The sequence below is a fragment of the Chroicocephalus ridibundus genome, chromosome 3, assembly GCF_963924245.1.
Source record: "Chroicocephalus ridibundus chromosome 3, bChrRid1.1, whole genome shotgun sequence".
In the NCBI taxonomy this organism is placed as follows: Eukaryota; Metazoa; Chordata; class Aves; order Charadriiformes; family Laridae; genus Chroicocephalus; species Chroicocephalus ridibundus.
In genome coordinates this window covers 115339538-115360186 of record NC_086286.1, presented here as the reverse complement: position 1 = coordinate 115360186, position 20649 = coordinate 115339538, and the positions used below count along the sequence as shown (strand labels likewise).

At 38.4% G+C, this 20649-nt stretch overlaps 1 protein-coding gene across 1 annotated transcript in view; it reads left to right on the top strand.

Moving 5' to 3' along the window:
• Positions 1-20649, top strand: part of NBAS (NBAS subunit of NRZ tethering complex) — a 194984-nt gene that overhangs the window by 104570 nt on the left and 69765 nt on the right. Inside the window, 4 exon segments of the mRNA XM_063330494.1 lie at positions 4753-4982; positions 14819-14929; positions 18269-18519; positions 20302-20636. Coding sequence (XP_063186564.1) covers positions 4753-4982; positions 14819-14929; positions 18269-18519; positions 20302-20636 — 927 coding nt within the window.

Sequence of the window (20649 nt, the reverse complement as noted above, 5' to 3'; positions counted from 1 at the left end):
CGAGGTGGCTATGAGTGGACTAGCCTTGGTGATCTAAGCAGCTTTTCTCATCAGTGTTCCTCGTCATTTCTGTATCACAGTCTGAAGATCATTTACATTAAAAACAAAACCGAAAGAATAGTATTCCTTTTTAGAACAATTGGAAGGATTCTTGGTCTTAAATAAGTAAACAAGCTAAATAGCCTTACAATGATCTAATATTATCTCAATGATATGTTCCCAGTAGAGCTTTTTATTTTTTATCTCTCTTACTATAGCTGTAAGATTGTTGCTGCTCCCTGAGCAGGAGACGAACAGGAGAAAAACAGACTCGGATTCATTTTTTTCTTCCTGATATGTATGGCTGAACTTTTCTTTTTTCTTTCAAATCTCTTTAAATAGAAACTTGCCAGAAAAAAAAAAATAATTGAAGATTATTTTAGGGATCAGGGTGAAAAAATTACAAGATCAAAACCTCTTATCTCTTTTTTTTTTTTTTTTTTTTTTTAAACCGGTGTTGCTTTTATAATACCACAGTGACATACAGACTCTGAAGGGGTTTACAGGTGTGCCTCCCAGAGGATGGTCAAAGAGAAATACTGCTTTAAAACATCTAGTCAGGTGGATGCTGCTCTCCAGCTGGGGCTTTACCGGTAACGGCTGGTGTTACAGTATTGACAACAGCTTGTCTTTGTTTGTGCTGAGTGAATCACATCTAATATCATGGAATTAAATTAGATTTATGCTGAAGTGATGGATGTGGGGGTTTTTTGTTTTGTTTTTTTTTTTTCTTTTCTCTCCTCTCCTCTCCTTTTTTTTTTTTTTATTCCTAAGCAAAGTTTTTGCCACTATTGCCAAGACAACACTGTTGTAAAACGTAGCACTAGTCCCAGAGAAGAGTAAAACGCCTTGGTGGGTAGTTCATCAGGGATTTCCCTTGGCAATGCTGTGGAGGCCCACGAGTTAAGGATATGATACATTCAGGTCAGCTCTTGTGGCTTCTCTGGAAAGTTATCCTACGTTTGCTGCTGCGTTCCTGTGTAAAATACCCTTCCTGAATGAGCAGGGAGGGGAAGCTGTGTTCAGATGTCTGTCTAGAAGTGTAGGAGGAGATTTATCTGGCAGAGCAGGGAGTTGGACACCTACGCACAATTTCTAACTATATGAAAGACTCTGGAAAGCCAACAAAGATAATAGTGTATTAGGTAGCAGTTTGGGTTTTTTTCTTGGTTTTGTTTTTTTTTTTTGACAGATAACATCAGAAAGAAGACAAGTTGAGTATGACTTCTTATCAGTCTTACCTGTCATAGTTTGTATTTACACAAATTGTTGTAGGGATTATTTTTTTAAGCACCTGTTAAAATTTTACCAAAGTCAAAGAATTTGTACACCCTATGAATGATGCAGTAAGAGCCAGCCTTTACAGATTTTGCTAATTTTCTTTGTTGCCAGCTACTATTACTAGCTAGTTGTTATGGCCTTTTCAATCAAAAATGGTTAAGGCTTTTTTGAATACTGGCAATATAGCTTTCTATATTAGTGTTTTTAGAACAAGCATCATCTCTAATTGAATTAGGTATTGAATGGATGTAGAAATATTTGTGTTTACCTTTAAAAAAACATGTATTAAAAATGTGGAGATGTTAAATAATACTTAAAATTATGAAATACAAGTTCTGCGCAACTTGATACTGAACACATCGTCTGTTTATGTTGTTTCATTGAGCTTGTGTTGAATGCCTGATAAGTACTGCACAAGCAGCACTGTTACTTAAGAAAACACTTTAAATCTGTAGGATAACAAATCTGAGAGAAGGAAAGCTGTGCATCATTCCAGTAAATTAGTTTTGCAAGCAACTGCAACTTGGGAAAGATTGTTTTTTATAGATTAAAAAACCCTAAAAGTCTCGCATCAGATATCAGTATAGGCTTTGCATGAAGCAGGCTGTGGGATTTCTCTAAACTAATTTTTGATTTCACATGCTCTGATAGTTTGGAGCATAGGTCTTGTAAGGGATAAAACAGGACAACGCTTGATTGAGAGATTTTTGGTGGTGAAGAGTTCAACACAATCCTTGGCAACTGCTTGCAATAAAAAACCAACTCGTGTCTTCTTTAGTCTGAATATATATGTGTTAATTTGATAGCTGGCAAATCTTCTTCTTTTATCTCCTAGACTGAAGAGTCTGTTACACGTTTTTGCCTTACATATGTCTGGATATAGATACACGGATATGATTCTATTATTCTATTCTAACTCTGTCATTAATAAGCTCAATAGACCCTGCTTCCAAAGACATTGTTTGTATATTACCATAAGTCACGTTTCTTAAATGCTTTAAATAATTTTTGTGGTACTTCTCAGAGCCATCCCTTTTATAACGTATTTCAGAACTTCAAAGCTGGAAAAGAACCTAGTAGTGGAAATTAATTACCTTGGTGAAAAACATCAATCTGAATTTTTGTTTCTCATTCCTCATACTTACATCCGAGGATCATGTTGTCCATTTAAGCAACATGTACATCAAATTATCTTCCACTTCCTTCTCTTTCCCTGCTTGTAACAGTTTGTCATCATTATTATTTGTTGTGGTACTCCTGCATCACACAGTGGTCCTTGATCCAGGTTTTTTAATTTTATTTTTATTATAACCTGGTGTTGAAATAAGAGATAGAAGAGGTTCAGATAAGAAAAACAGTGAAATAGTGATGACCAATTTGGTAGAGAGCAGTCCTGGCGAAACCGCACGCTTATTATTGCATCTTTGTAGGTATTATTTGGCAGAAGTATTAGCAGGAAAATGCTGATTAAATAGCCTTAAGGTGTTCCTGTGAAGCATAAACAGGCAGCATGAAAGATTGCACACAGATGCTCTTTGGGAAATGTAACAAATGGGGAATGAAGGTTGGCACTAGAGATAGATGTCGTTTGAGAGGGTGACAGCTTTGTCAGAATATTATCACTGGAAGTAAGGTAGCAGATTACTTTTTTTAAAAAGGAATTTCACACTTAAAGATGATGATTGCCCAATGTATTGAAGACAACAATGGACCAAAAATTAAATGGTCTTAGTAATTAATATTATTTTAAGTTACTGTAAATACTCAAGTTTAGTTCTGCCTCAAGGTGAAAAATTATGTGCTATTCAGGAAACCTATTAAAAATGTTATCTTTTCATCTTCAGAAGCTATTTTTGAAGAAGGAGTTCTGGTGTATTTGTTTGAAAATACTTTCCAGTTTGTCTTTGTGTACTTTTTGAACAATCCCATGGGCTGTGCACGGGAAGAAGAGTGCTGACATTGGATTCTACTCTTCTTAACGAAGAGAGGGGAAACTTAGTAAAAGAGAGCAAATTTACCCTCGTAGGTTGTCAGAGGGACCTGCCTTTCTCAGTGGACTGTACAGAGGATGCAGGCAATTATGTTAAACAGGTTTCCTCATCTTGCTCTGACTTCCCCTGTCTCCATGCTCACATTCTAGTGTATCACTTAAAATGAGATACCAGGGTACATAATAAACAGTGGATTGGTTTCCAGCTGATATAATTGTATTGCAGAGGCACTGCTCTGCTTGCCTGTCTCTTTTCTGAGGTTTTATTATCCTGTTACCAATCTCCTAAGCAACCTTGAAAGAACTACTGATGTTGTTTGTAAAATCAATGAGTTTGCATGTTTAGAGGGCTTCAAAAAAATATCATGTGGAGAGGAAAAAGGATGCCCTGTGGCATTTAATATGACTTGGTGAGCAGCCTGTCAGCTCAGACTTGAAAAGAAAAAAAGGAAAAATATAAATCAATTTAGAATGACCAGCAAGTCATAGAAAGATTCAAGCATGCCTCAAGGTTCAGACATTTGGTACATGTTTTACCCTGCTGTGCGCTCTAGTTAATGTTCATAAGTTTAGCTTCTAATTTAGCAGAATTATTCTGTAATAAAAACAAAGTAAATCTGTTCAGTACACTCAACATTCTTGAGATCACATCAATTAAATTAGCTGCTTCTTTTAGGAAGTATTTCAACTGCAGTTGGCTCTCTTAGCAGCGCTCCTTCCTCGGTGGGTGCCACACGAGAAGTCACGGTGCTTCCTTGTGGGCATAGTGCTGCTGGTGGCCTCCTTTTTCCTGGAAGAGAGAAATGAAGGCATTGAGTGTGCGGAGTGATTACGTATTGCACACAGCTGCGTTCAAGTGGAGGTGCCTAGCCATAGCCTAGCCATAGGAAAGTATTTGTGTTTGACACTTAAAATGCAAAGCTATTCCTTTTATCACTTCTATATAATAGAAGTGTATAAGAAATTTCAGTAGCAAAAAAAAAGCCCAGTTTGCAATATTGCTTCCGTTCTTTCTTTTAAAGTAGAATCTCTGGTTTTGAGTAAACTTGTAGTGTTTGTAACTGAGGAGGGCTTTGGTAAGTTTTCTTTGATTTGTTGAAGTGTTTTAGCAATCGTTTGCCTAATTCAGTATTGATTAAAATGAGGGTTTTGAAAAACAAATTAATTTAGTCATAGTGAGGTGCTTGTTAGTATTAATTTGATTCGGTAAGTTTGTGTGAATTTTTGTAGCATATGGAACAGTCTAAAACTTTCCAAAAGGACAAATTTTAAAGTCCTAGCAAATAGCCTTTACAGAAAATTTGGAATTCTGTTGTACTTAAAAATTCTCAAAAATGGAAAAAAGCTTTTCACTTCTGAACACAGGGATCAATTACAAAATGGTAATTTTTTCTCAGAAATCTACAGGGCTTTTTTTAGTTTGTCTTAAATTACTTTCACAGGCTGATCCAAAAGAGCTGATTCAGATGGTCACAAAGCATGTTACTCAGTATGGCTATGCAGACTGGCCTGAAGAAATCGCAACTTTGATAAATCAGCTGCATTACTATAACGAACGATTACTGGATTTCACTCAAGCTCAGATTCTGCAAGGACTTGGCAAAGGAGTGGATGTGCAGAGATTTACAGCAGATGGACAGTACAAGAGAGAAACAATACTAGGATTGGCAGAGTAAGTAATGTCTATTATGTTTATTTCCTTTACTTTGAAATGGAATTACTTTAAATCATGAAAGAAAATTGAAAGTAGTGCTGACCTTTAGAAGGGATAAGTTGCCAGTTGCTTTAGATATTTACATTGTAATGCTGCTACAACTGGAGCTTTTTCTATTCAACTACTCCCCTTAAATGAAATGTTGCTCAAATAAATGTATTGATAACTTTTAATGGAAGCTATGACTCTTTGTTTATTAACTACTGTCATTAAAGTTAATAAGAGGTGAATGAAATCAGAGCATAAGCAGAGATCTCATCTCTTCCTTTAATCTCCTGTAAACCTGCCCTGGCAATCTATTGGGGTATGGCCAAGCATCAAAGTTTGTAATGAACTATAATTTAAAAAAAAAAGGTTAATAATCTGTGTTTTATTTTTAACATACAGTCGGCTTAACTAAATTATTACAATATTTTTTCCCCTGTAGTCATTTGTAAGTGACTCCCGCCAGTAAAAAGGAGAAAGGACCTATAGCCCAGCTGAAGTGCTTATACACTAATGCACGTAGCATGGGCAACAAACAGGAGGAGCTGGAAGCCATTGTGCAGCAGGATAATTATGATGTAGTCGCCATCACAGAAACGTGGTGGGATGACTCACATAGCTATAGTGCTGCCATGGATGCCTATAGGCTCTTCAGGAAGGATAGGCAAGCAAGGAGAGGCGGGGGTGTGGCCCTGTATGTTAAGGAGTGTTATGAATGCTTTGCACTAAATGATGGTGATAATGAGACTGAGTGTTTATGGGTAAGAATCAGGGGCAGGGCTAACAAGGCAGATATCGTAGTAGGAGTCTGTTATAGACCGCCCAATCAGGATGAGGAGGCAGATAGAATATTCTATAAACGGCTGGGAGAAGTCTCAAGATCGCGAGCTCTTGTCCTCGTGGGGGACTTCAATTTGCCGGACATCTGCTGGGAATACAATACAGCAGGGAGGGAACAGTCTAGAAGGTTCCTGGAATGTGCTGGGGATAACTTCCTGACACAGCTAGTGAGAGAGCCAACTAGGGAAGGTGCCCTGCTGGATCTGTTGTTTGTAAATATGGAAGGTCTTGTGGGGGATGTGAAGGTTGGAGGCTGTCTTGGGAACAGTGGCCATGAAATGATAGAGTTTTCGATTCTGCGAGAAGCAAGGAGAGGGGTCAGCAGAACTGCTACCTTGGACTTCCGGAGGGCGGACTTTGGGCTTTTCAGGAGCCTGGTTGACAAAGTCCCCTGGGAGGCAGTCCTCCAGGGCAAAGGAGCCCAGGAAGCCTGGGTGATTTTCAAGAAGGAGTTCTTAAAGGCACAGGAGCAGGCTGTCCCCATGTGCCAGAAGACAAGCCGTCGGGGAAAAAGGCCGGCCTGGCTAAACAGGGAGCTAGGGTTGTGACTTAGGGGAAAAAAAGAGGATCTATGGCTTCTGGAAGGAAGGGCAGGCCACTCAAGAGGACTACAAAGAGGTAGTGAAGCTATGTAGGGAAAAAATCAGGAGGGCCAAAGCCCAGCTAGAACTAAACCTGGCTTCTGTTGTCAAGGACAACAAAAAGTTTCTATAAATATATTAGCAATAAGAAGAGGACTAAGGATTATCTCTGTCCTCTAGTAGATGGGGCCGGCAACATAGTGACCAAGGATGAGGAAGAGGCTGAGGTACTTAATGCAGTCTTTGCCTCAGTCTTCAGCAGTAGGACCAGTTGTTCCCTGAGCACCCAGACCCCTGAGCTAGGAGACAGGGATGGGGAGCAGAATGAAGCCCCTGTAATCCAAAGGGAAACGGTGAGGGACCTGCTTCAGCACCTGGAGGTGCACAAATCTATGGGGCCGGATGGGATCCACCCAAGGGTATTGAAAGAGCTGGCGGAAGTGCTTGCCAGGCCACTTTGCATCATTTATGAGCAGTCCTGGACAACCGGGGAGGTCCCAGCTGACTGGAGGTTAGCAAATGTGACACCCATCCACAAGAAGGGCCGGAAGGAGGATCCGGGGAACTACAGGCCAGTCAGTCTGACCTCGGTGCCTGGGAAGGTCATGGAACAGATCCTCCTCAGTGCCATTACACGGCACATGCAGGAGAACAGGGTGATCAGGCCCAGTCAGCATGGGTTTGTGAAGGGCAGGTCATGCCTATCAAACCTAATATCCTTCTATGATAAGGTGACCCACTTAGTGGATGAGGGAAAAGCTGTGGATGTTATCTACTTGGATTTTTGCAAAGCTTTTGACACTGTTTCCCACAGCACTCTCCTGGAGAAACTGGCTGCTTGTGGCCTGGACAGGTGTACTCTTCGCTGGGTAAAAAACTGGCTGGATGGCTGTGCTCAGAGAGTGGTGGTAAATGGAGTTAAATCCAGTTGGTGTCCAGTCACAAGTGGTGTCCCCCAGGGCTCGGTGCTGGGGCCGGTTCTCTTTAATATCTTTATCAATGATCTGGATGAAGGGATCGAATGCACCCTCAGTAAGTTTGCAGATGACACTAAACTGGGCGGGCGTGTTGATCTGCTTGAGGGTAGGTTGGCTCTGCAGAGGGATCTGGACAGGCTGGACCGATGGGCTGAGACCAATGGTATGAGGTTCAACAAGGCCAAGTGCCGGGTCCTGCACTTGGGTCACAACAACCCCATGCAGCGCTACAGGATTGGGGCAGAGTGGCTCGAAAGCAGCCGGCAGAAAAGGACCTGGGGGTGTTGGTCAACAGCCGGCTGAATATGAGCCAGCAGTGTGCCCAGGTGGCCAAGAAGGCCAACAGCATCCTAGCCTGTATCAGGAATAGTGTGGTGAGCTGGACTAGGGAAGTGATCATCCCCCTGTACTCGGCACTGGTGAGGCCCCACCTCGAGTACTGCGTTCAGTTTTGGGCCCCTCGCTACAAGAGGGACATTGAGGTGGTGGAGCGTGTCCAGAGAAGGGCTACAAAGCTGGTGAGGGGCCTGGAGGACAAACCTTATGAAGAACGACTGAGGGAGCTGGGGTTGTTTAGCCTGGAGAAGAGGAGGCTGAGGGGAGACCTCATCACCCTCTACAACTACCTGAAAGGAGGTTGTAGAGAGATGGGGGCTGACCTCTTCTCCCTGGTGACAAGTGATAGGACGAGGGGAAACAGGTTCAAGTTACGTCAGGGGAGGTTTAGATTGGATATTAGGAAACATTTTTTCACTGAAAGGGTTATTAAACATTGGAATAGGCTGCCCAGGGAGGTGGTGGATTCACCACCCCTGGAGGTGTTTAAAAAAAGGGTAGATGGGGCACTTAGGGACATGGTTTAGAAGTGGCTTTTGTCAGGGTAGGTTAAAGGTTGGACTTGATGATCTTAAAGGTCCCTTCCAACCTCAGCAATTCTATGATTCTAAGTACTGAAGCCTTCACTGCATGTTCTAATATTTAGAATGTTTTTGTCTCACTTCCAGTTATCCAGAATAGAAAAAAAAAAGAAAGATATAGGATAGTACTGTCTTTTAATATTAAAAAATACCTTTAATTAACATCTGTATGCATGTACTTTACGCTGTGAAGAAGTCATGAATATATTTAAATTCTATATGTTTTGAAGGCAATCATAGTTGAATAGCTGGTGGACTGTCAAAGGAAGAGTTCTGTGCAATAGGAAACTTTTAATATATTTTTTTAACCTAATTTTGAACTACTCTGTGCATAAAGCTTTTGAAGAGTATATTTGGATGTCTTCCACCTATGTAGCTACTCATAGCTAGAATTCCAATAGGAATTTGTTACTAAAAAAACATTGATATGAAATGCTGAATAATAGTATAACCTCAGGTTTTGAACACTAAGCTGCTGCTTTGCATCTATAAAATCTACGCCTGCATGGATTTTGGCATCTTTTAATGTTTCCATAAGAGTTACCTGTTTTGTATATGTTTTTCATTGAACACCTATCAGTAGGTGGACGTTACATCTCGATGTTTATCTACAGTAACTTCAGTACAAAAATCCTTCTGTTACTGTAGATGTTTGTTTTGGATGCAGCCTGCTTGCTTACTGTCTCAACCAAGAGTCCTTTAGATACTGTCTTTCATAAACACAAAGTAAATATCACAAAGACAAAGTTCCTTACAGTAAGTAGAGATCGAAACACAGTATGAAAGGGGTAGTAAAAACAAGGCTTCGTAGCATGGGGATGAGAGTGGTAGTTCTGTATTAGGGTGTTGGAAAGATCCAATTAATTGCTACTTCAGCTTGCAGTTTCCTTGCTTTAATCTTCTCAGTTGACTCTTAATCTTCATTTTTCTCATGAAAACAATGTGCGAATTAAATATAATTGTGTAGCATATTTTTTCTTATTTTTGAATTATCATTAAGTGCCTCATGTTTTTAATCTTTTATGAAGTGCTGTTTGCAGGAACACCACCTGGAAGAGATGGTATCTTATTTACAAAACAGCTTTGTACTAGAATGAGCAATTTGCTAAAACCACTTAACAAATAGTTGTCAATTTTTTCTTCAATATTTGGTATATTGACATTAGAGCTCATTATGCATTATTTATCAAGCATTTAAAGATCTGGGTGCCTCACAGACTTAGCCAAGGTTAGTTCTCAAGCAGTTAACAATCTATTTGGGCAAAATATATCCAGAATGTGTCTGGAAAGGAATTTGTGAAGCTAGAGCAAGACTGAATGGGAATTCTCGAGTAATCAGGTGAAGTCCCATGTAGCTTCAGGCCAACTATGTTGTATAAGGTTTCTAAATTATTCTTTCACCTGAGGCCAGCTTTTGGGTGGCTGCCTCTTTTTTTTTTTTTTTTTTTTTTTCATTCACCTGCTCTGAGATCTTCAGCCCTTCACTCCTTCTCTTAAAATGTTGAAATCGGAAGTTGATTTTAATGATTTAGCACCAACTTCTTCCTTGTCTTATATAACTGATCGGAAATATTTACTGTAGATTTTTGGAAAAGTTGTGCAATTATCAAGCAATCTGAATTTTATAACTCAGCTTGTGCTTATTGGTTTCTCAGAATGATATTGGTGCGTGTGAACTAGGTCCCTTTCTAGAAGACTAAACCAGAAGGTCCTGTATCAAACCACTTTGAATATACTTCAGCTTTTATTAGTGACATTAGCTTCTGAACCATTGTGTATGCTTTTGCTGTGCTGCTGTGCTCTCTGGCCAGTGTAGACACGGCCTTTTCTCCCCGATGCATTGCTGCGGCAGAACGTAACAAACCACTGTAGCCTTCCATCTCCTTTTTCCACTTCAAACATGAGCGGAAACTAGAGGCTCTTGGCTTGAATCTTCAGTTCACTTCTCCAAATTGGACTTTTTTTTTTTTTTAAATCATCTTATGAGGATGGGCAACTGGAAAAGCGCATCTCACTTCCCTTTATTGTGATTGAATCTAGTGGTGGTTCTAATGCTTTGTAGCTGATTGATGTCAACAGAAAATGTTAAAGACTGATTGTGAGCAAACACATGCACATGTATGATACAACAGAGGTTTTAGAGACCAAGATAGAAAAAAAAAAAAATTGCTCTGAGCTGCCAAATCTTTATTTCTGTGAGGTTGAAGGTAGTCAGCAAACTTCCAGCTGAATGCTATTGCACAGCTACGTATATTTTTTTCATATAATTTTATAGGCATATTTTTTGATACTTTGGAAATACATGCTAGCACACAGGCAGGGTGGCCAAGAACTGCTTCTGAATTTGTTTTTGCACCAGTCTTGATGCAGCATAACGCAGGAGGTACATCCAAACTGTGCCTGCATCCTTTCAGTGGGGATTTCTCTGGCAGTCCTCAGGCTTGCAGAGACAAGCAGTTAAGGGCTGGGCATGAAAAGGGGGGTGAAAAAAAAAAGTCTTTCACAAGGTAATGGACATTCTTACATTCTTTGAGCTTTTCATTGCGTAAGAACTACTTGTTCTTGTCTTGTCAATGTTATCTTTTTATAACATTATACATATATAACATTATCTTGTTTTAAATAGTTTGTTACTGTTCTTTACTTGTACAATATAATTTCCTTAAATGTCCATTGCCTTATGCTGCCACTGCATGCCACTGTTAAGGCAGAAGGATAGGATTTTAGTAAGGTTTATGAAGTGCTAGGGGGAATGGATCCCAGTAGGTCCCAGAGCCACTGCTGATTTATATGGTTGACTGAGTTAACATGGTACTAAAGCATTTGTATCATCTTCCTCTTTCACTGAATCATAGAATGGTTGAGGTTCAAGTGACTTCTGGAGACCGTGTGGTCCGACCCCTCTGGTCAAGCAGGGCCACCTAGAGCCAGTTGCCCAGGACTGTGTCCAGATGGCTTTTTAATAACTCCCTGGATACAGACTCCATAGCCTCCTAGACAACTTGTGCAAGTGCTTGGTCACCCTCACAGTAACAACGTGTTTCCTGATGTTCAGGCGGAACCTCCTGTGTTTCAGTTTGTGCCCATTGTCTCTGGTCCTGTCACTGGGCACCACTGAAAGGAGCCTGGCTCTGTCCTCCTTGCACCCTCCCTTCAGGTATTTATATCCATTGATGAGATCCTCCCTGAGCCTTCTTTTCTCCAGGCTGAACAGTCCCAGCTCCCTCATCCTTTCCTCACAGAAGCGATGCTCCAGGACATTCATCATCTTTGTGGCCCTTCACTGGACTCTCTCCAGTAGCTCCGTTGTTCGTTTCAGAGGTCACTGTAGCATTTACTTCTTAAGCAGAGGGTTATTGGAGCATTCCTAAAGATCATCTTTTTCTTCTGTTAAGATATTCTGTATCTGAATTGATGATACAAGGAAAGTAATGTATTGTACTTTTGGTTTTGTTTTGTTTTTTTTAATAAATGAAAGTATTGAGATCAGTGTTGAGGACTAGCCTACAGAATAGTTCTGTTTACCTCATCATCTCCAGTGTAGCTTTACCTGAATATCCTGTGTTATCTTCCCCTTAGCCAGTGGCATACTCACTGTGCAGTTCTTGCAGGAATCTTTGTTTTCACTTCAACTAGTTACCCCCTTGAGAGTACGGCAAATGATTTCTGGAAAAGGCAAAGGAATGTAAGTTTGTGTGTTATGATTTGCAACAGCTGTTATGTATCCCTGGTTAAAAAAAAAATCTGCTTTTATGTGCTTAATGACAACCTGCACAAACTGTGGCTACTAATCTGGAATTTACAATGCAGTGTTGTCATGGTGCTTCTCCTTAATGTCAAAAAATAGACTAGAGCATCTGCCTCTAAGGACTAGATGACTCTTACTGAGTATTTCTGAAAAAGTTTAGATCATCATCCTCTTATATGTACGTCATTGCTGGCTGGGTTAAAAAGTGCTCTTCTGTTTTCATTCAAGTGTTGAGTCTAGTTTCAAGAGGTTGGGTACAGGGAGCTTTGCTGTGCTGGAAGCTCAGAGGGAAGGTGCTGCGGCTATTGGAACAGAAGACACAGGGTAGAGTGTGTTTTTTTTGTTTCAGTTTGGTGTTTTTTTGTTGTTTTGGTTTGGTTTTGTGTTAAGTTTTTTTGTTTTGTTTTTCCTTCTTCCTAAATATATTTCAGTAAATACTTTTATTTTTGTCAAAATTGATTTCTCTTAATGCTTGTGTTCAACCTGGAGTCCTGTATCCAGCTCTGGGGCCCTCAGCACAGGAAAGACATGGACCTGTTGGAGCGGGCCCAGAGGAGGGATGCAAAAATGATCCGAGGGCTGGAGCACCTCTGCTATGAGGACAGGCTGAGAGAGTTGGGGTTGTTCAGCCTGGAGAAGAGAAGGCTCCGGGGAGACCTTATAGCGGCCTTGCAGTACCTAAAGGGGACTTACAGGAAAGATGGGGACAGACTTTTTAGCAGGGCCTTTAGTTGTGATAGGACAAGGTGTAATGCTTTTAAACTAAAAGTGTAGATTCAGACTAGATAGAAGGAAAACATTGTTTACAATGAACGTGCTGAAACACTGACACAGGTTGCCCATAGAAATAGTACATGCTTCATCCCTGGAAACATTTCAGGTGAGGTTGGACGGGGCTCTGAGCAACCTGGTCTAGTTGAAGGTGTCCCTGCTCACTGCAGGGGGTTGGGACTAGGTGACCTTTAAAGGTCCCTTCCAACCCAGACTAGTCTGTGATTCTGTTCTGCCTCCTTTAATTTACATGCATGTTATTCAATGTAAAGTGCATAATATTTTTCAGGTTTTGTTATTACTAAGAGTCATCATGAGAAGGTTATTGGTTTTGGGGGGTTTTGGGGGGCTTTTTGTTGTGTTTTTTGTTCGTGGTTTGTTGGTTTTGCTTTAGCTATTAGGGCAGTAGTTATAATGCAAAGACTGTTCTGATAGCTGGTTGTGAAGATTTTTCAGTGTTACGTTTTTTCTTGGCATTTTGCTTTTCTGCTCTGTATCCTAGATTTATTTTAATTCTGCAGTATCTGTAGTAACTGTTGCAGTAGAATGTAATGATACGTTTGAGCATCTAAAAATCAGAATTAAAGTGTATGGATGTGTCAGGTGTTCATGTTCCCCAAGGACGGCGAGAAGATCATAGACTCTAGCTGTAAGCTTTATTTAGCATAGATCAAGATGCATAAATGAGAAAAAGAAAAAAAAAAACCCAAACTGTGAGGATATGGTCTCTAATCTGGGAGTGGTGGTGTTCTGCTTTCCTTTTATTGTCATACATTCATCGTGATAATAGCGTAGAAAATTTTGTACTAAAGGTTAGTGTTGCTTCGCAGTGTCTCTGCTCCACCCTCCCAGTATTACAGAAAACAATGTAATCAATCTAGGAAGGTGTTAAACATAATATGCTAAAGTCACTCAAGTTTATGGAGTAAACTCTTTTTAACATGGGTCCAAAAAAGTGTCATCTGAATATAATTTTGTAAGCTAATTTACTGACAGTTGCAATTGTATTTTGTAATAGTTCATGTTGTGTAAGGCGCTTTTCCTTAGTCTCTCATGATGTTTTAATTAAAAAGAATCTAAACTAACATAGTCAGCAGTATTGCCTCTTTTAAAAAAAGTTGTTTGTGACAGGTCTATTAGGATGTAATTATAAACAAGTAGTATTTTTCTTGGAATTATTCTAATAAAACCAAAACAAACCGCAACCAACCCAAAACCCAGCATCAGCCTTAATATTTTTGTATTGCACCTGTACCAACATAAAACCAAAAACTCTGTGTGTCTATTTGAGCCATGCTAGGATTAGTAAAAATTAATAATGAAGTTAACTTCAGACTTTGGTCACTTCGCAGATTCACCATGTGTTCTGTTGAAGGGATATACAATAACAGAAAACTAGCTTTTAATAATTCCTGGACATTTACAGAGTGGAGCTGAACACTTTCACACCTTATTTCAGTCTGCAAATATGAAGAGTGTTTGTGTCTGAACTCATAGGAAGAGCTTGGAGGACCTACCTACCACTTGTGCTAAAATACTGTAGGTGTCACAACTAAATCAAATAAACGCTAACTGTGACACATTACATCCTTTGCCGCTTTATAATTGAAATGAAATGAAAACTGAGGTTTTTGCTTTAGCACAAAGGTTAAGCAGAAACTGTCATTGAGAACCAGAGTGTATGTGGAGCAGGTGCCTGTCTTTGGAATAGCTCTGTAGTTTGAGGTTTGGGGTGGTTTTTTTTTTTCCTATTTCTTATTTTTTCTGCAAATGCAGCTCTGAGTGTAAGCAAATACAAGAAGATGCACTTCATGTGTTTTTATTTAATTGTGGTTCTATTTTCTTGGTTTATGAAAAGAAAAAACAATTAAAAAGAAATTGTTACTTTTGTAATATAAATATTTATTTTCATGTTGTGTCTCTTGGGGCTTAGTGTTTCTTTTCCTTGTTTTCTTTCATGTCTTTTCTACATAAGAACACTGGAAGAAAATGTCTACAAGATTGCTGTTTCTTTGGCTCAGCGATACAACGTTCCACTTTGGGAAGTTTATATGACCCATCTGGAATTTCTGTTCACCGACAGCGGGTATGTTGTCTCCCCTGCAAATACACGTAGAATTCTGTTACACAGAAATATGTGCTAGTCTATGAGAAAATTTAAGCACATTGGGGGCAGAGTTTGGTTTGTGTTTTTGTGTTCATTGTGTTGTGTTAGCTTGGTAATGTTTGTCTTTTCCATGTGATGCTTTTGTAATCATCCATGGAAACAGGTGTTACAAGCAAGGGTAGAAATCCGTATGTGTCTTACTGTTCTTAAGAGTATGCTGGGACTTGGTTTCAGTGTTTAGGTTTCCACGGCTTTGAATGCTTCGTGCTCTCTTCTGACAGCAACTCATCTTGTAGTTAGTTTTACAGTTCTTAGAATATGTCCTGAGGCTTGATCATTTTTATGTAATTATTTATTTTTTAAAAAAGTTTTGCTATTTATTGATTTCTCTTCTACATAATAGCAAAGGAAATAAATGTATTGGAGTTTACCATTCACATTATTCATCTATTCATCTCAGTTTCAGTTTTGGAGCTGTTCTAGCCTACAAGATTATGGCAGACCAGACCTGGCATTGGTGGGGGCATGGGGAGAGGGATGCTTTTCTTTTCTATTCCAGAGTTGGTTCCAGAGCTGCTTTTTTTTTTTTTTTAAACTTTGACATCTTGTCAGTCAGACACGTATTTTTTGCCCACTGAAAGGTGAATAAACCCATTCAATGAATCACTAAGCTACTTGCCTGAAAGTGCATTTGGATGACAGTGATGTAGAGCCCCCTGTGTAATAGAGCAGCTCTTATCTGCTGTCCTGACAGATGTGATCAGATTTGTCTCGTTTGTTTCAGATTTTAAATTGTGAAAGCACCTTTAGCTTACAGCAGTATTTGTACCTCTCTTAACATTAACTATTAATTAAAAAGCCTTAAAATGTTTTATAAAACATGAGGCATAAAAAAAAGCCCAACACCTGATAGATGCTGGTGCAAGATCTGAGAAGATGAAATAACATTCTGAGATTTTCTTTGCTTCCTCTAGAAAACAGAGGAGTCATACACTCTAAATTTTGATGCTGCTAAATTATGTAGTGCTTTAAACAAAATAGACAGTCAGGGTATAAACATGGCAACACTGGGGTGAATGTGAAAGAGCCAACTGACTTCTCTGGGACTGGAATATTACCTAAGGTATTTTGCAACAGTTTTCTCTCATTTTCTTTGTTCTTGTCCTCCGTGAGTTAGCATTCATAGAATTCTGAAATCACTGAAGTACAAAGTAACAACCTTTCCCCTAATGAAATTCAAAAGAAGTTTTGAAAATTGATGTATAATAGCATAATGTGCTGCTGAGCATGTTTTTGTTGTATCATAATCTCATTTTAAAGTTGATTGACAGCATATGGCCATTACAGTATATTTTAGTCTTGGGATTATGTTATTAATAATGCATGCCTCGTTATGCATTCATTCTGAACTGAAAGAAGTTTATTCTAAGACTTAATCTCTTTAACCAAATATGTGGTATTTCTATAAGCCACTTTATGTAGGAGAAGCTCAAAAGAAGCACTAGCGTAGTTTCTATTAACTATTTCTTTGATTACTTTATGGCAAATAAACATCACAAGTTTTTCTCTTGTGCTGTGAATTTGACTCTGAAAATTATTTAGAATTACACTTTTTTTTTAAATTCAGTGAAAACTTAATTGCTTCTTTTGAAGCGTCTGATCACATTTGATTACCAAAAAGCTATAAAATGCATTTTAAGATTTCAGTGACAGGAAATGTTATGTTTTCTTGTGGCAGAATCTATTATTCTGTTCTGTTTCTGAACAGCATAATGAACCCTTCCTATCCACCACCAGCCCTGCCCCAAAACCACGTGGCAAACCTCAGTAGATCCTGTTTGTATAATTTAATGTCCATCTAGCCTTTAGTTTGAACTTTGGGTGAGGACAGAAAAATGTATTCAAATCACACTCTTGAAATACATCACATCCAAGTGTCGGTTTTGTCTGATATTAAGAGTGAATGATGCTTTATTTCCATTAATATCATACTTATTTCAATCAATATGGTAGAACACGTAACGAATAACAAGAATTTAGATAATTAAAATAATGTTTGCAAGGTTAACAGCCTACCTGGGGTAGATTCTAGGTGTAAAAATAACTTAAAGGTAATTTATTCTCCCTCAGAAATCAGAGAATCTGAGATGAATGAGAGAAGGTTGTGTTTGTGGTATTTGCTGTAAGAAAATAATCTTTAGGAATGAAACTGAGACAAATTTTACTCGGATATCAAAGAGAAACACTAACTTACACGTGGCATTTATACTCAGGAAAAATTGATGTTGAAATTCTAATTTAATCAATTTTAAAGGTAGAAGAAAATCAAATGGGATTAGAAGACATCTGATTTCCAAATGAAATGTACTACTTAACGTGGCATGTGATTGAACTCTGGGGATAGTCAAGGTGGTAGTCATCTGTATGTTACTTCTTTCCTCAGTTTTTAGGTAAAACTTTGATTTGAGAAGGGTATAAAGTTAAGATGAGACTTCCTTGATATGCACCCATTTTTCTTCTAGCTGAGGAAAAAAGGAGTGATTGCATTCAGTGATCTTTTATGTAGTCAGCTGGAGGTGTCTGAATTCATGCTGTGAAAGAGCTAATGTATTCTTTTCAAAAAGGGTCAGGAAAAAATTTCCTGAAGCAGTGAGACTGGCTGAGGTCAACCCAAGACTTGCTGATCTTTTCATAAGCTTTCATGGATGACAATTTGAGAAGCAACTTGATAAAACTGTCAAATGAAATATGCTAAGCATGAATAATAGTGTCAAATAGATTAACTAGTGGGCAAGAGCCAATTTTCAGTGATAATACCTCTCAAAGCATTCACAGGTGCCTGTCAATTATAGAAAATAGAAAGTAATAGATAATAGATCAGGCGAACTTCCAATTGGGCAATGGGATTTTCTAGCATCATGCAGCCACAAGTCTGGTTGGGTTTGGTTTTTTTCCTTGTCTTCTTATTTTTTTTTAAGTCTTGCTGTACACATCCTCTGGACATACGTCTACTTTTACATATAGCTGTACTTACAGATGTGAAATGCTGTTTTCAATCCCACATCAGCATTCATGACCTTTAATCTGCGCGTCCAAGTCAACACATAACAAGATCAGGAAACAGAAGAGCTCTTTAGCTTTTGTTTATGCAGAATAACGACTGTCTAAATATTTATGAATGAATATTTACTCTTTCAAAATGTCTTTAAAAGTTAACCAGAAGCCAAGGAAAGTATTGTCCTGTCTCCCAAGTGTGCAGCTGAAGAGTCTCTCATGGCATTTCCAGGCCTTTAAAGCCAAACTCCTTTCTAAATGCAGGTTATCGACGCTGGAAATAGAAGAAAGAGCACAAAGTCTTGGTCTCTTTGAGACTTTGAAAACCAGTCCTGAAACCTTACATGAACGCATGGTTAAATATGTTTACCCAAGTATTGAAGGTAGAGATCACCAGCGGTTGCTCTATTATTTTACGCTCCTTGAAAATTGTGGTTGCTCAGAAGTGGTGAAGCATGCTGTTAAACCCGAAACTCACATCCGACTCCTGAAAAAATTCAAAGCAGTTGCACCAGGTAGGAGAGTTCCTGTTTCTTTTCTTCATAGCTGTATTTATTATACTATTATGTGAGTGTGGACATGACGATGCTTATCTAGGTTATACTCCGGGTAATTTTTTTCAATAAGCATATCAGATGAATGCAAGTAATTTAGTAAGTTAGTCATATCTTATAGGAGCAAGTTCCTTCTCTTACTGTTACTGAAAATCCAGTTTGCTCTATCACAGCAAGCAGAAAGTACTTAAAACCAGGTTTCTACTGGTGATGCAGATTAAAATTATTGGCAGTGGTTCATAGACAATTTTGAAAGGAAAAAATACAGACCACCTAGAGCAGAATTTTTAATACTGTAAGCTTAACATGAATATTCTCAAACAACTCAAAGAAAATTTCCCTTTCAAAAGTCTGAACTACATAATACATCAGGAACTTTAAGCATTTTGTGTGTTTGTTTTAAAGAGGGTAATTTTATTTTGTGTTTTATCCTTGACGTTACCTTTTGCTTTTGAAGAACCACAACATTATTTGTCCTCGTACATTATCAGACGATGATTATAAAAGTGAGCTGCTGGAAAGCACTCTGAAATTTTGAATACTAGTTTCAATTTGCTTGTTAGTCAAGTATTAGCAGTATCTTGAATTTCAGTTGAATAACTCCAAATCCAGTTTCAGAATGCAAAATACGCACTGTGTGAGATTACCTGCTGCGTGGATGAATTGATTGTTCAATACTGCAACCATAGCAGACATTAACTTTGCTGCAGAGTTTGGAGAGATTGTGCATATGAAGTCATGTATTGCAGGAAGAAAAAAAGGCGATAATTTTTTGTGGAGATTAACTTCACGTCTTATTGGTGTGTTTAAACACTCAAGTTCAGCGGTGCTTGTTGAAGAAAAACCTGTCAAGAAGTTATTGGTTTCCCTTCAAAATTATTTTTAAATGTTGCTCAAAAAAAAGTCCTAGGACCATACATCAGACACAAATTAGTAACTTTGTATGGTAGAAAATTAAATTTATTGTATTACACCCTTAATTAAAATTCTCAGTATTCAGCATAGTTTATAGATAGTAGGCAAGGGGTAAGATCAAAGTGTTTGTAGAGGTTACGGGCCCAAAGTATGTGAAGAAAAACATGGCAATAGAGGTCCGTTGTCTTAAGAATTATATGCATAGAGAATAAAATAGTATTGTTGCTAGAAATATTTTGTTGTTGCTAGAATAATTCGCAAGATTTTTCTTCCTGTAGGGACTGAAGTAGTAGGACTCTTGTATTATATAGATATTCATGTAAATGGATCTACATGTCCTGTCTCTAATTGAGCTTAGCTTACTTGTGGTTAGTGCCTTGCATTTTTGTTGAGATGGGTAGTAAGTGCCAATTGTTACATGATCAGGATACATCTTTCTTTAATTAATGAAGAATTATGTCTTGAGGTTTTCTAGGCTTTCTATTAAAAAAATAGTAGCATGATTCTATATACTATATATATATTCTTGCTTTTTTGAGAATCTGCTTTTTTGGTTTGTATCGATATGTAATGTTAAAATATATTCCAGGCACTGAGAGGTTTTGCACACATCAGGACATCATAAAATCCCAGTGTTACCCGTACACAAACCTGTCTTGCTCCCCAGTTTGTCAGTATGTACGGTTGTAAAAAGAGATGGAGTAGAGTCTTCCTAGTTATGCAGATACTGGTTTAGCACTGATTGTTTTACACATAAATGTAGAGTTTGAGTATATTTAACTATTAATAACTCTTATTTTATTTTCCTCTTTCTCCTTATGTCAATAGGTCTTAATTATAAAAAGCTAACAAATGAAAATGAAGACCCCCTGGAAACACTGGAGCCCATCCTTACAAGTCAAAATATCTTATCTATTTCTAAACTGGCTCCCAAAATTCCTAAAAAAGATGGTGGCATGCTGTCACCAAGCTCTATTTATGCTGTCTGGCTACAAAAACTTTTTTGGAATGGTGATCATCATCTCATTAAAAAAATACCAGAAACCATGGATGAATGGCTACATGCATATGATATGTGTTCAAAGTACTTGGATAGACTTGATCCAGATGATATTGTCACTTTTATTGATGAAATTACCTTTTCCTCAAAAGCTGTCACAAAGGTAAGCAGATATA